The sequence below is a fragment of the Gossypium hirsutum genome, chromosome D12 (assembly GCF_007990345.1).
Source record: "Gossypium hirsutum isolate 1008001.06 chromosome D12, Gossypium_hirsutum_v2.1, whole genome shotgun sequence".
NCBI classification, from domain to species: Eukaryota; Viridiplantae; Streptophyta; class Magnoliopsida; order Malvales; family Malvaceae; genus Gossypium; species Gossypium hirsutum.
In genome coordinates, this window is record NC_053448.1 from 62,898,172 (window position 1) to 62,911,003 (window position 12,832).

The window sequence follows — 12,832 nt, forward strand, 5'->3', positions numbered from 1 at the left end:
TAATATTATTATATAATAACAAAAAGTAAGATTAATTAAAACAATAATATATTAATGTGAAATTAATTAATTTGGTCATATATTATAAAGGCTCTACTTTAAAAAAACATAATATTTTATTAATTAATAAAACTATAAATCTATAAAATCATTGAATATAATTGGATGAATTTAAAATAATAAGAATTCAAGTTTTTTAATTAAATAAAAATATTTTTTTATATATAAATACTCTATAAATTTAAAAATAATTTTAATTTAATAGAAGTTGTGAGAATTATATATTTCAAAATAATTATAATTTAAACTGCAATTACTATTAAAAATATTGTGCTAATTTTAAAATAGAATTGTTATTTAAATAGAACTCTAAGCATAAAATATAGGAAAAAGGTAAAAAAAATTGTGATAATTATAATTATAATTTATTGTTATTAGTTAAAAAATTTGACGATGCTACTTTTATTAAAGTAAAGTAGAGTTATTACTTAATTAGAATTCTAAGTATCTTAATTATCACTTAACTAATATTAGATTTAATTAAAAAAATTAATAGAAATACCAGGCATGCTTTATTGAAAAACCAAAAGTAATAATAAAACTGATCACTCATAAATGTAACCCAAATAGAAAAAATAAATTATAATTATAAACTATTCTCATCAAATTTAGTAATTTTTTATTTAATAAATTATTCTCATCAAATTAACGTAAAATATATTTACTTTAATAATAAAATAAATGGCTTTTATGAGTAAAAATCATAGATTAAGAGCTTATTTAACTACAAAAATAGGTTGAGGGCTTGTTTATTAAATAAAAAGTGAGTTGAAGGGGAATGAAAAGAAAATAATAAATAAGAAGGGATTAGAAGACAATTAGCCACATTTCAACTTTAGTGCCGCCGCACCCACGGCAGCACTAATTCACTTTCAAAATTCAAAATGATAAATTTTCATATCAAGTCATTAAAACTTTAGATCATTATATTTTAGTCCTGTGCCGCCTATGGAAAATGCATAATTGGTGCCGCCTTTTTCATGCCCTCCATCAGCCTTTTTTTTGTATTATTTTGATAAATAAAAAAATATAATATTTTTTATTTTTTATAATATTTTAGTAAAAAAACCCATTTTTTCCGTTGTTTTAATATACCTACTACTTAACTTAAAACACCCACCTCTCAACCTTTGAGCTGGAGAATTTTGGGACCAAACTTCAATGCAAAGAAACAAATACTGTGCCATTCTGGTGCCTGTCCTCCTTAAACACCACACCTTTAAACCTTTGATTTTGACACCATCAATGTGAAGACTGAAAAGCCCAAGTCCCCACTGCCCACTGCCTTATTATTATATTTATTTATTTACCTTCTTTTCCAATTAAAAAAGAAAGAAAATATAAGTTTTAAGCTATTTAAAGTGCAATTTCAAGACTAAAAAATTTGTTGATGGTTGCAAAAGAAAAAACAATCAAACTACATATTGTTTTTTATTAAAAATAAGTAAATTAATAAAAAGAATAAAACGAAATTCGATTATACTACCCACCATACATTAAGTAGTTCATCAAATCAGCCAACTACCAACTTTAAAACCATTAAGCTTAGCCCCCAATATGGAATGTGGTTATAGAGAAATAAAGTGCCTGCTTTTTTTTCATTTTCTTTCAGTGAAATGCCTGGGTCTACCAGCTGAATTTGTAAACTGACATAAGTTAATATACAAACATTGTATTAGTCCCGTCATCATATGAATATTTTATCTGCAATATATAAAAAAAAGTGAAGTATAATGAAATATTTATATTAAAAGTAAAATTGTATTTTATTTTATTAATAGTAGATTAATTTTTGTATGTTAAATAAAAAAATATATTCTCATTTTTTATTATTAAAAATTAGTTTTTGTATATAAAAATAGGGTATGTCACATATAGTTGTCTGATTATTTCATCAACCACATCAATTTTTAATAGGAGAAATAAATAAAAATTTTAACAGAAAAAATTAATTAACTCTATGATTTATTGTACAGTGATTAATTTACCTATTTTTAAATAAAAATAAAATACAATTTAATTTTTAATAAAAAACTTTAATAATACTTTTACGGTAAAAAAAATCTTTTATAAATAGTATACGTATATATATTACAGTAACTTGGAATTTAAGTAACATAAGTAGTAATTTGAATTCCGGAAAGAAAGCAAAAAAGAAACCAAAGCGTTTTTTCCCCTGTGATGATGTTTTTGTTGGACATGATGATTACGAATGCCCCCACAAAGAAAAATGTACAAATGTCATAGCTTTTTTTTCAGTACAAATGATGCCTCTGCATAACATAAAATCAAAGCATAAACAAAATGTAATTATATAAGTAATTAGATTGTATTTTATTTTTTATATTTAAAAATTAATTAATTAATTAATCTTTATGCATCATATTAAAGAGTAAATTAATTGTTTTTGTTAAAAAATTTATTCATTTATTTATACGGTTAAAAATTAATATAAAATGACTAAATATGTATTTTATATTTCTTTAATAGAAATATAAATGATATTTTTAATAGAGAAACAATTTGTTTTTTATTTAACCTACAAAAAATTAATTTACTTATTTTTTAAATATAAAAGTTAAAATGTAATTTAACTTCTAACCTAACATAAGGAGTTGTATTATACTTTTATTGTGAGAAAAAAAAACCTGGATTCACAACACAAAAATCATTGTTTGGAAAGAGTTTAAGCCTGTATGAAAGAAAACACAGTAAATGCCTGCAATTTTATATATATATAACCAAAGCTTTAATTTTTCTCTTTTGATAAAGCTGACAACCCTGAAAGCAACCCAAAAGAAACAAAAAAAGAAAAATTATATCTGTTTTGATCACAATTCACACAGCACAGCCCCGTTATAGAATTTGTCTTAAAAATGCAAAGGGGTTTGAGAATTTTCAGTTTTGTTTATATGTTAGAAAAATGGGGGTCTTGTGTTTTTTTAGTAAAGATTTGAAGAGAGATTCATTTCCAATTCCAGGGACAAACATTCTGGAATAAACCCATGTTGTGTTATGAACACAAGAAGACATTATTATATACAAAAACATTCCACAATGATTCACATTTTTGTTGCTTTCCTTCTTGTTTCCACTTCTCTTGGCCCTGTCTTGTCTTTACAATCAGTACCGGATTCCGGTCACCGGCAACTACAGAACTGTACTTTAAACCCTTACAAAGATATTCAGAAGCTAAGAAGAGTCCAAGCTTATCTCAAGAAGATAAATAAGCCTGCTGTTAAGACCATTCAGGCAGGTTCTTTGAAACTTTGTGCTAATTATATGATAATTATATGATGTTTGGTTCTTGGTTTCTTGTTGCAGAGTCCAGATGGTGATGTTATAGACTGTGTTCCGTCTCATCTTCAACCTGCTTTTGATCATCCTCAGCTTAAAGGGCAGAAACCATTGGTAGAAAAACAAAAATTCTGCTTGTTTTTAATGAATAAAGTTACAAGACATCCTTAGTTATATGTGAAACAGACATTAACAAGAACATCGTTTTGACAGAAACCGGCTGTGAGGCCAAAAGGACATAACTTAACAGAAGCAGTCTCTGAAAGCTTCCAGCTATGGAGAGATACAGGTGAATCATGTCCTAAAGGGACAGTTCCAATTAGAAGAACAACTGAACAAGACATTCTTAGAGCAAGTTCTGTTAGAAGATATGGAAGAATAAGAAGACATGTACGGAGAGATTCGACCGGTTATGGCCATGAGGTTAGTATATTCTCAAGATTCAAGACCGAAAAACGAGTAAAACCGGTGCCTTAGTCATAGGGGAAAAAAAGAATCTGTGTAGTTTAGACAAGTTACCTGTTTTTCACCCTCATTGCAGCATGCAGTTGTCTTCGAGAATGGTGATCAATATTATGGAGCAAGGGCAAGTTTAAGCGTATGGGCGCCTCGTGTGACGAATGAATACGAGTTTAGCTTGTCACAGATATGGATCATCTCTGGTTCTTTTGGCAATGATTTGAACACCATTGAAGCTGGTTGGCAGGCATGTCCTTGAAAATCATTTCGCTCATCACTTACCATTTTCAAACATGACATGATTTTTATGTTCCTAATGAAACAGTTGTATGTTCATGTTTCTTTCAGGTTAGCCCTGAACTATATGGAGATAATTACCCAAGGTTCTTCACATACTGGACAGTGAGTATAACATATAGCAATCTTCTTGTCTGTTCATGTAAACAAGATTTAGGACATAAAAGTGACAGAATAATCAACTGTTAATTGACATTTGAAATTACAGAGTGATGCATACCAGACTACAGGATGTTACAACTTGCTTTGTTCTGGTTTTGTCCAAACCAACAACAAGGTTGCCATTGGAGCAGCAATCTCACCAAGGTCCTCTTACAATGGCAGACAGTTCGATATCGGATTAATGGTTTGGAAGGTCAGTGCTACTAAACCAAGTTATGAACATAATGTTAGTAAACAATTTGGTCTATTTTTTCTGTAATGGAAGTTCTATGTGTTATTTTACTGTTTCACATCTGTAGCTTCAATGTTTGGTTCCTTTTGACAAATCACTAAACATGCTGCCTTGAAATGATGTAATAGATAAAATTGACTAAAGTGATCAATGGCTAAACACCCTTCTTGGCATTTATCTTCATTTTTTTTTCTATTCCTAATATTAAAAGATGTAAAATTCTCTTCTCTTTTTTGTCTCAAATTGTTAAGTGATGTGTCAAGTTACTCTCTCTTTCTTAGTTTGATACCAAAAATTTAACTATTTTTTGTCAGCTTTAGAGGAAATTCAACGAGTTATTGAAACTAAAAATCTAAAATTTTCATTTTCTTTTACCATATGATCCATCTCACCATCCTTATATAATATAGGTCAAATTTTGGCTTTGGTCCTTCTACTTTGCTCAAATATGGTTCTGGCATAATTTTGTCCTATTCTTTTATATAGTATCATGGAGACCCCTGTGCTAAAGGTCAATCTGTCCTACTCTTTGATTTAACGTACAAAGATTAATTTATCCATTTTTTTAGTAGAGGGGCAAAATACAACCAGCTCTTAGTACAAGGGCCTCTATGATATTTTTACCAAAAACCAGACAAAGTTGTAGTAACATAAATAAAACTTAAAAATGGAGAACATCATACAACATCCAACTGAAAAACTGTTTTTTTTTTCTTTTTTGTAGGATCCAAAACATGGACATTGGTGGTTAGAATTCGGACCAGGATTATTGGTGGGATACTGGCCTGCCTTTCTTTTTAGTCACTTGAGAAGCCATGCCAACATGGTACAATTTGGAGGAGAAATTGTGAACACTAGATCCTCAGGATTCCACACATCAACACAAATGGGCAGTGGTCATTTTGCAGAAGAAGGCTTTAGAAAAGCAGCTTATTTCAGGAACTTACAGACAGTTGATTGGGACAATAATTTGGTCCCATTGACAAACATTCATTTAAAGGCTGATCGTGCCAATTGTTACGACATCAGACAAGGAAGAAACCGTGTTTGGGGAACTTACTTTTATTATGGAGGCCCTGGAAGGAATGTAAGATGTCCTTAACTATTTCATCTTTTAACCCTTTAATTTTTTTTCTCTCTTTTTCTTTTACCCCAAGTTTTCTGTCCCAGGTCTTAATAAGGTTTGGGTTATTCTTAGATTTTTTTTTTTCTTTGCTTTTGGTCTGTCAAGTAATGCATATTTTTGGTCCCCTGGAAGATTGATTTACCCTCCCAGCTGGGGACTATATATATATATCCACGTAAATATTTCTTTTGGCCGGGGATACAAACTGTTAATAACACTAGTCATCTATGTTTGCTTTTTTATATACTAAAAATTTTATCAGAAACATATGTATGTGAAAATGGAAATTTTAAAATATAAATGTGTATTTAAAAATAATAAATAATAAAAAAGTATGATTTGAAACTAATTAATTAAAATAACACATGAAATATGTATTATATTAAAATAATAAATTAGATAAAACTATGAGTAAAATGAAATTTAAACATATAAATTCATTAAATAAATAATACTAAATATATTACAATTATTTATCACAGTTTATCATTAACTGTGAGCTACTCTCGAGTTAACTTGTGACACCAATTCAATTAACAATATTATTAAATAAATTGTGCATATTAAAATAAAATTGTATAAAATTTACTAAAATGAAGTTTTAGTTGAATGATAAATTTATAATTTTACTAATGCAATTGGTGTGTATCTTCGGATAATATGACTTATTTTAATTGCAAAAAGATATTTTCATAATTTCTATAATCAAATTTTTGCTCGGTTAACCGGTGACACCAATTTAGTCTAGTTTTATTAATAGCTTACATTTAGTCCTTGAACTTGACAATTTTTCCCTACTTGATCTTTGAATTTTTTTGTCCATATTAATCCCAAAATTAGACAACTTATCCCAATTTGGTCCCTAATCTTAGATGTCATCATCATTTGAATTTTTTTAATTATATAAAATATAAAAAATATATAAGGAAATTATTAAAAAATTAAAAATAGGCGATGATCTAGTGCAATCTCAAAGTGGCATTTCATCATACTTTAATGAAATCCAATTTCAGGGATTAAATTGAAAAAAACTACCAATTTTTGGGGCTAATACAAAACAAAAAAAATTCAGATACCAATGTAAAAAAAATTGCCAAGTTCAGTGACTAAATGTTACTTATATCCCAAGAAATAACTTATCTGGGCTGCAATACATAGACTTCAATTCCACAGGCTTTGCTTGAATGCTTTAACGTGATTGAATCCACAATCACGTTCTTAGCTTCACATTAGAATTGAGTGCCTATATGGTTACCAGCAGCAACAGATCTATGAAGTAAACACAACATAATATAGATGGAAAAATAACTGTTAAAAGTGCTAATTTTGTTCATGTGGCTGGATTTCGTATAATACTGACAGAAGAGGGTTTTGCTCATCGCAGTAGCTACTAAGTTTCGAAACGGCATAGTCTATAAACGTAATGAGATCTTCGGGACTACAAACTTGAGATCCATACTTAGCAAAATCAGCCATCAAAGCTTTCTTCATAGTACAGCTCCAGTTCTCTTCCTCGTGGATAACTGAATATATTCTGCCTAAACCAGTGCATAGTTTAAGAAACTTGGGATCGCTTAGAGTTTCCAACAAATTTATGATACCGAGATTTCCTTTCACGCCTTCAGATTTCATCTTCAATGCTGTTTTCCTTATAGATGAAAGGTTCAGAGCAAAATGTTTTATTATAGCAGAGCAATGCCAGATTGAATTTTCGGAGTTCAATTCACCACGTAGATAATACAGTTCCACCACATTGGCCAGCGAAAAGCGTGATATGAAGATGAAGAAGTCATTAAAATTCATTCCTGTAGAAAGAGGACAAACTTTTATCAAGCTTATCATAAAGACGACAACAATTTTGGCACATGAGAGAGAAAGTAGGTTAAACTGCATTAGTAGTCAGCCAACTATGTTTCTTTTCTTATTTGGTCACCCCAACAATTTCCTAAAAATGGAAGCACCCAAAAAATCCAAGATAATTGGGTGACCAAAAAAGACATTTGCGATAGGAAGAGTTCTAGTAAGTTGCAGAATCAACTAAATGATACTATCCCAGAAAAAATGTATAAGGTCAGTGAAATTCTTTACTGGTGACACTTCCCACTTCAGGAAAACCATTGAATAACAAGACTGACATTAACCAAAAATAAATAAATAAGTTCATCCACTAACATTAGGTATAAAAAACCAGCTACAAGAAGAAAATAACAACCTGAACTCAAACATGTGGTGAACTATCATCCCTATGAAGATTAATATATTACCTGTATTTGCTGCAAGATTGCGTTGACAGAGCCCTTCAAAATCATCACAGATATCTTTGATATCCTCTATGTACTCCTTGGCCTCCTTGTAGTCTCTTAATAATAGATCCCACTGAAAGAAAAAGTTTCTTAACAAGATATACTTCATATTCTATATAAGAAATGGGTTTTTATATTTATGAAGAACAGGTCTGTAGTAACCGCACTTACCACCCAAGAAAGATTGTAGCTATTGAACCAGTTGTGGTTTATTGATATTGTGTCCTCCTGAAAATCTTTGTATTATGAGTTTAAAAGAGATGATACATCACGTGCAAGAAAGGTAGCTCTGTGTATCTACATGAGACTTGAGTCTAAAGTTTTTGGCAAACTACAGTAACATGGGAGCTGTGGAACCTATTATTGCAAGGCCACATTTTACCCCTCTTTATATGTTAGAAACACCATGAAAAAAAAAATCTTTATCACCATTGAACAGACACATCAGCCAATGCCCCTCTGTTCCCCAACTCCTCTATCATTTTCTCTAAGTCTATTCTCCTTTTTCAGTGGACACTTTTTAATTACATGCCCTCAAAGCATTGATAACCTTCAAAAAGATTTATTGGAAAGAAAAAAAAAGAAAAATAATTTAATTTACCAGATTATGGACTTGATGGTACCATCCACTAGGCACAAAGATAATTTCGTTCTGCTCCTGTATGCATTCCAGCCAGATAGCCTTCACATGGTATGAAAATAACAGCATATCTTTTAGATGTGCAGGAAAGAAATTAAAGTACATTTGAAGCTCTAGAAAGACTAGTTACCTTCTTAAAACCAGGAAAATCAGTTTCACTAATGTCATCAAAGATATTATACACGGTGTTTTTCATGTTCCTGAGGTGAAATAAGACAGCAGTCAAGAAATAATGTTACTAAAGGCCTGCACTGAGTAGAAAGTATATTCTTAGAACAGCAGTCAGCTATATAATAGAATGCAAGAACATGGTAATAACCTATGCATTTGTCATCACAATTCACAACCCCATGAAAGAATGCAGGTATTTCTCTCATCTTCTTAATATCTTTTTAACCTTTTACATGATATTTTGAATATGGGTAAAGACCATGGATCCAGTCCATAGGCCAAATTTAAACCACAGGGGAGCTGGACAATCCACCAGTTCTATATACAACACGGAATACCTGCTTTACCAGCTCAGGCAGCATACTAGACTAATATTAAGGCCACCATGCAAATGAGACAGGTGATAATGCATCAGTGGCTAATTCTGATTACATTGAGAATTCTTATTGAAAGGACCATATGCCATTTAGGTCAGGGATCTCTCAGTCTCTCTTTAATCTTGTTCTGCCTCTACAGCACCTTAACTGGCTTCAACATCAGTGTGAAGCAGCACAAATGCAAGCAACTTGTTAGCTGGGTATTGCCGTTCTCTTGGACTCCAGCAACAATAACAATAAATGCCAAAGAAATGGCTGTTATAGTTTGAATGCTAACTAAATGTCCTTTTACGAAGTCCAAAAAAGCTAAAGTGCTAAAATCTCCAAACATACAACTATCGGATGCCATATTGAGCAAGAAGTTGTCCATGCCTGTCAAACAAAAGATTAAATTGCAGAGGAGGCAGAAAAAGCCACTTTTTCTTGCCGCACACATTTGCCGACCAACTATATGTTCTGAAAACATCAGCATGAAGAGGTGTCCAGGATCCTGCAATGGAAAGATTTAAATGGTTTGTTAGTTTCTTTTGCATTAAATATTCATGGTCAGAGAATGGTCACTCGGCATCTTTCCTGACAAGGTATATATATCTAAATTTCTATAATATATCCAACCACTGAAGATATTGTTGCATCCATACTCGAACCTTTTGCTCCCATATACACAAAGCGATAGTCAGAGCAACTTATATCATTACTCACTCGATCAGCATCCAGATCGTCATGCATGTGATAATTGTCAAGATAAAGATTCAGCCAATCATCAGTAAAAAAAAGAGGAGTTATATATGCTTGATATTCTGGATACTCCTGACAAAAAGATTGAAAAGGATATGAAAAACTGAGACAACTAAGCTTGTAATGTACTTTTACATTGTAGCATAAAGCATAACAGATTTCCACGACTTGTCCTACTATGGCTAATCATTTATTTTGTTAAGAACGTTCAATAAATAAAAGAGAAAAGTTTGTAGGAAACACAAAATGAACAACAAAAACAAAACAATAAACATGATAATCATCAACAACAAAGAAAGAAAAGGAGGGAAGACAATTTTAACATGATGTCATAGAAACAACGATCTAAATAACACATTAACATCTTTCATATTTAACGTAAAGCTAGTCTCTTCAAATCTCACCCGAATAATGTTATAAGTTGACATGTATGTCTTGTTTCACATAGGCAAAAATACTGAATAGTTTTATACATGTATGTCTGTTGTTTCACATATAGTTCAGGGCAAAAACAGTGGATATATATGGTTCTGTTCTGCAAAAGAACTCCAAATTTAACTCATATTCATTTGACCTAAACTCAGGGATGACCTTTATACCATATGACTGTATACGTGCTATATATAAAAGCTGAACATGGGTACTTTATGTAAAATGAAGAGTTCGGCTAACATAAACTGTATTTTTAGAGTAAATAGTACATATTGATGGTTGACATAGATGTGCTCGACTGCATTGGTTTCTAATAAATGGATATAGTGCATAATTACAATGGAACACTGTAAAACTCCACTACATACGTATAATATTTTAATAGCCACTAACAATAAGCATTAAAAGGTTAAGAACGCACCTTCACAAAATGCCAATCCTTCAAATATAGAACGGACTTCCCATTAACATCATGATTCTCCATAGAACCCTGAAGCCAGTGATTAACAAACTCCGAAACAGACATCTCTATCCGTTTCTGATCGGTAAACTCCCTTGTATCACAATCTGCTACCTATATAATTTGCACCCCAAGTGTTTGTAAAAAAAACCGAAAGAAATGAAGACCATCTTGTCCTAAAAACAACAAGAAACAAAAAGATGAAATTTTGAGAAAAAGCAGGGAAATACCTGAACTTTGGATTTCCCAAAATGGGTAGGAAAGAAAATGAGGTTAGGCCGGCCATTGGAGGAAACCCAGTGTTTGGAAGCTATCCAATCATCCATCAAACCAGTTAAGAGCACAGGTTGGTTTCCCGCCAAGTATTTCTCAGCAAATTCAGAGTAGAAAAGTTCTTGTCCGTTCACCTTTTCTATCGTCCCGCCAATTTTTAAGCTCATGTTTGTTCTTTATGATTTCAGGGCTTAAAGTGTGAAGCAAATCAAACTGACAGACCTCGTTTACTAGGACTAGGGAGTCGTTTTTTATTTTTAAAGGCAGGTTAAGCTTGCCATGGGAAAATTTTGTTTTAAATAAAAGGAATAAAGCATCATCTAACTCCCTCAACTTATAAATTTTCTCAACTTGGTACCTATACTTTTTTTTGTCCACGTTAGTTTAGGAACTTGACAACAATTTTTAATTTGATCCCTAAATTTGGATTCCATTAAAGCATAATGACTAAACACTTTAAGATTATACTATGGTATCACCTAAATTCTTGTTTTGCTGTTGTAAAGAGAGTTTAGAGGCACATTTTAAATTGTAGGAGAGCAAAAACCGCGTTCATGGATCAAATTTGTAACCTCTAAGATATAGAGTTCATGTGAATAAATACTCTATCATTAGAGTGTTATCGTTGTCCAATGAATTTTTATATGCTATAAGTTTAGGTTTAAATTATCTAAGCACGTTGCTCTTCAATGATAATAATCTTTTATCAACTCCATATTGCCTTTAAAAAGTACTTTTATATTTTCTTTAAAGTCATGGACAATACCTTGAAAGTGTATTCGTTTTCCATCCACATCAAAAAGAAAAACAAAAGAAAATAATCAAAATACCAATTGATTGAAATAGTAATGGTTTTGCTTCTATAGAAAAGAAGATATAAATTTTGAGCATCAAAAAACGTATCAATTAAAAGGATTTTATCTTACATCATTAACAAATATTAATCTCAAATCCAATGTAATTCAAGGAAAGTTAGGTGATAAAGGGAGAGGAGAGGGTTGCCTTTCAGCAATAATTGAGTAAGAATCCTGGTTACAAGAGATTTGAAATCATGGGCAGTCAACCATAGGATCACTACTTCTATTCGCTTTTTACAAATTACATTTCTAAGCAGAACCATCTTATTTACACCTGTACTGTGCTAATTCTAGATACTATTCAATACGTTATAATGTTAAAAAGTGTAGTACTACGGAGAAAAATAATAATAATTACAATGATGAATATTAAATATTTTTATATTCTATATTTATAGGTAAATGCTTCCTGAAAGCAGTTATTGGATGTAACATAAAAATATGTACGTTGGATGTAATCAAGGTACATATTTATGATAAATATATCATGAATGATTTTATATTAATATTATGAGACTATAATTTAAGTCTGGCAAAATCGTGCAGTTTTAGATGATTTTTTTTTCAAATCTGCATAATTTAGTCTATATCATGGATGTCTATGTACTAGTGTCACAGAGCCAGAACTTAAATTTGGCAAAATCGTGTGACTTTAGACGGTTTATTTGCTTCAAATCCACCTAAGTCAACCTTGTAAAAGGACTTGAATTCGAATAGAAAAGCCGCAACAAAAGAATAGGACACCAAGTGTTTGAGTGAATGTTGTTAAAAGTATTCTTTAACTCAATAATGAAATGAATACAATTATACAAATGGAGGAGAAGGCTTTATTTATAGTTGAGTTATCCTATATCCAGCGATATAAATCGAATTACATTAATGACTGAGATTAATCTCCATCTACAATAAGAGGGTTCTAATGGATTTACACTTTATATATTTTTATCC

The 12,832-nt window shown here is 30.9% G+C and overlaps 2 protein-coding genes across 2 annotated transcripts; one reads left to right on the forward strand and one right to left on the reverse strand.

The window, feature by feature from the left end:
- Nucleotides 1-2,802: 2,802 nt before the first annotated feature.
- LOC107904756 (uncharacterized) lies at nt 2,803-5,875 on the forward strand. The gene is made up of 7 exons (XM_016831236.2): nt 2,803-3,312; nt 3,385-3,471; nt 3,571-3,780; nt 3,899-4,063; nt 4,165-4,218; nt 4,322-4,468; nt 5,232-5,875. The coding sequence occupies exons 1-7, from the start codon at nt 3,076-3,078 to the stop codon at nt 5,607-5,609; spliced, it is 1,278 nt and encodes a 425-aa protein (XP_016686725.2). The 5' UTR covers nt 2,803-3,075; the 3' UTR covers nt 5,610-5,875.
- An 806-nt stretch (nt 5,876-6,681) lies between these two features.
- Nucleotides 6,682-11,484, reverse strand: LOC121224457 (2-oxoglutarate and iron-dependent oxygenase JMJD4). The gene is made up of 9 exons (XM_041107815.1): nt 10,985-11,484; nt 10,716-10,868; nt 9,772-9,934; nt 9,497-9,614; nt 8,707-8,776; nt 8,538-8,618; nt 8,108-8,164; nt 7,898-8,009; nt 6,682-7,438 (listed from the first exon to the last, which is right to left on the reverse strand). The coding sequence occupies exons 1-9, from the start codon at nt 11,192-11,194 to the stop codon at nt 6,954-6,956; spliced, it is 1,449 nt and encodes a 482-aa protein (XP_040963749.1). The 5' UTR covers nt 11,195-11,484; the 3' UTR covers nt 6,682-6,953.
- Between the last annotated feature and the right edge of the window lie 1,348 nt (nt 11,485-12,832).

What these genes read in the sequence shown, in the direction of transcription:
- LOC121224457 (XM_041107815.1), bottom strand. Translation starts at nt 11,194, where the DNA reads ATGAGCTTAAAAATTGGCGGGACGATAGAAAAGGTGAACGGACAAGAA. An exon ending in TGTGTATATGGGAGCAAAAG is followed by an intron (nt 9,615 to 9,771) that starts GTTCGAGTATGG and finishes TTTCCATTGCAG; the next exon opens with GATCCTGGACACCTCTTCAT. An exon ending in GCTACAATCTTTCTTGGGTG is followed by an intron (nt 8,010 to 8,107) that starts GTAAGTGCGGTT and finishes TTTTTCTTTCAG; the next exon opens with TGGGATCTATTATTAAGAGA.
- LOC107904756 (XM_016831236.2), top strand. Translation starts at nt 3,076, where the DNA reads ATGAACACAAGAAGACATTATTATATACAAAAACATTCCACAATGATT. An exon ending in TTAAAGGGCAGAAACCATTG is followed by an intron (nt 3,472 to 3,570) that starts GTAGAAAAACAA and finishes TCGTTTTGACAG; the next exon opens with AAACCGGCTGTGAGGCCAAA. An exon ending in CGACCGGTTATGGCCATGAG is followed by an intron (nt 3,781 to 3,898) that starts GTTAGTATATTC and finishes CCCTCATTGCAG; the next exon opens with CATGCAGTTGTCTTCGAGAA.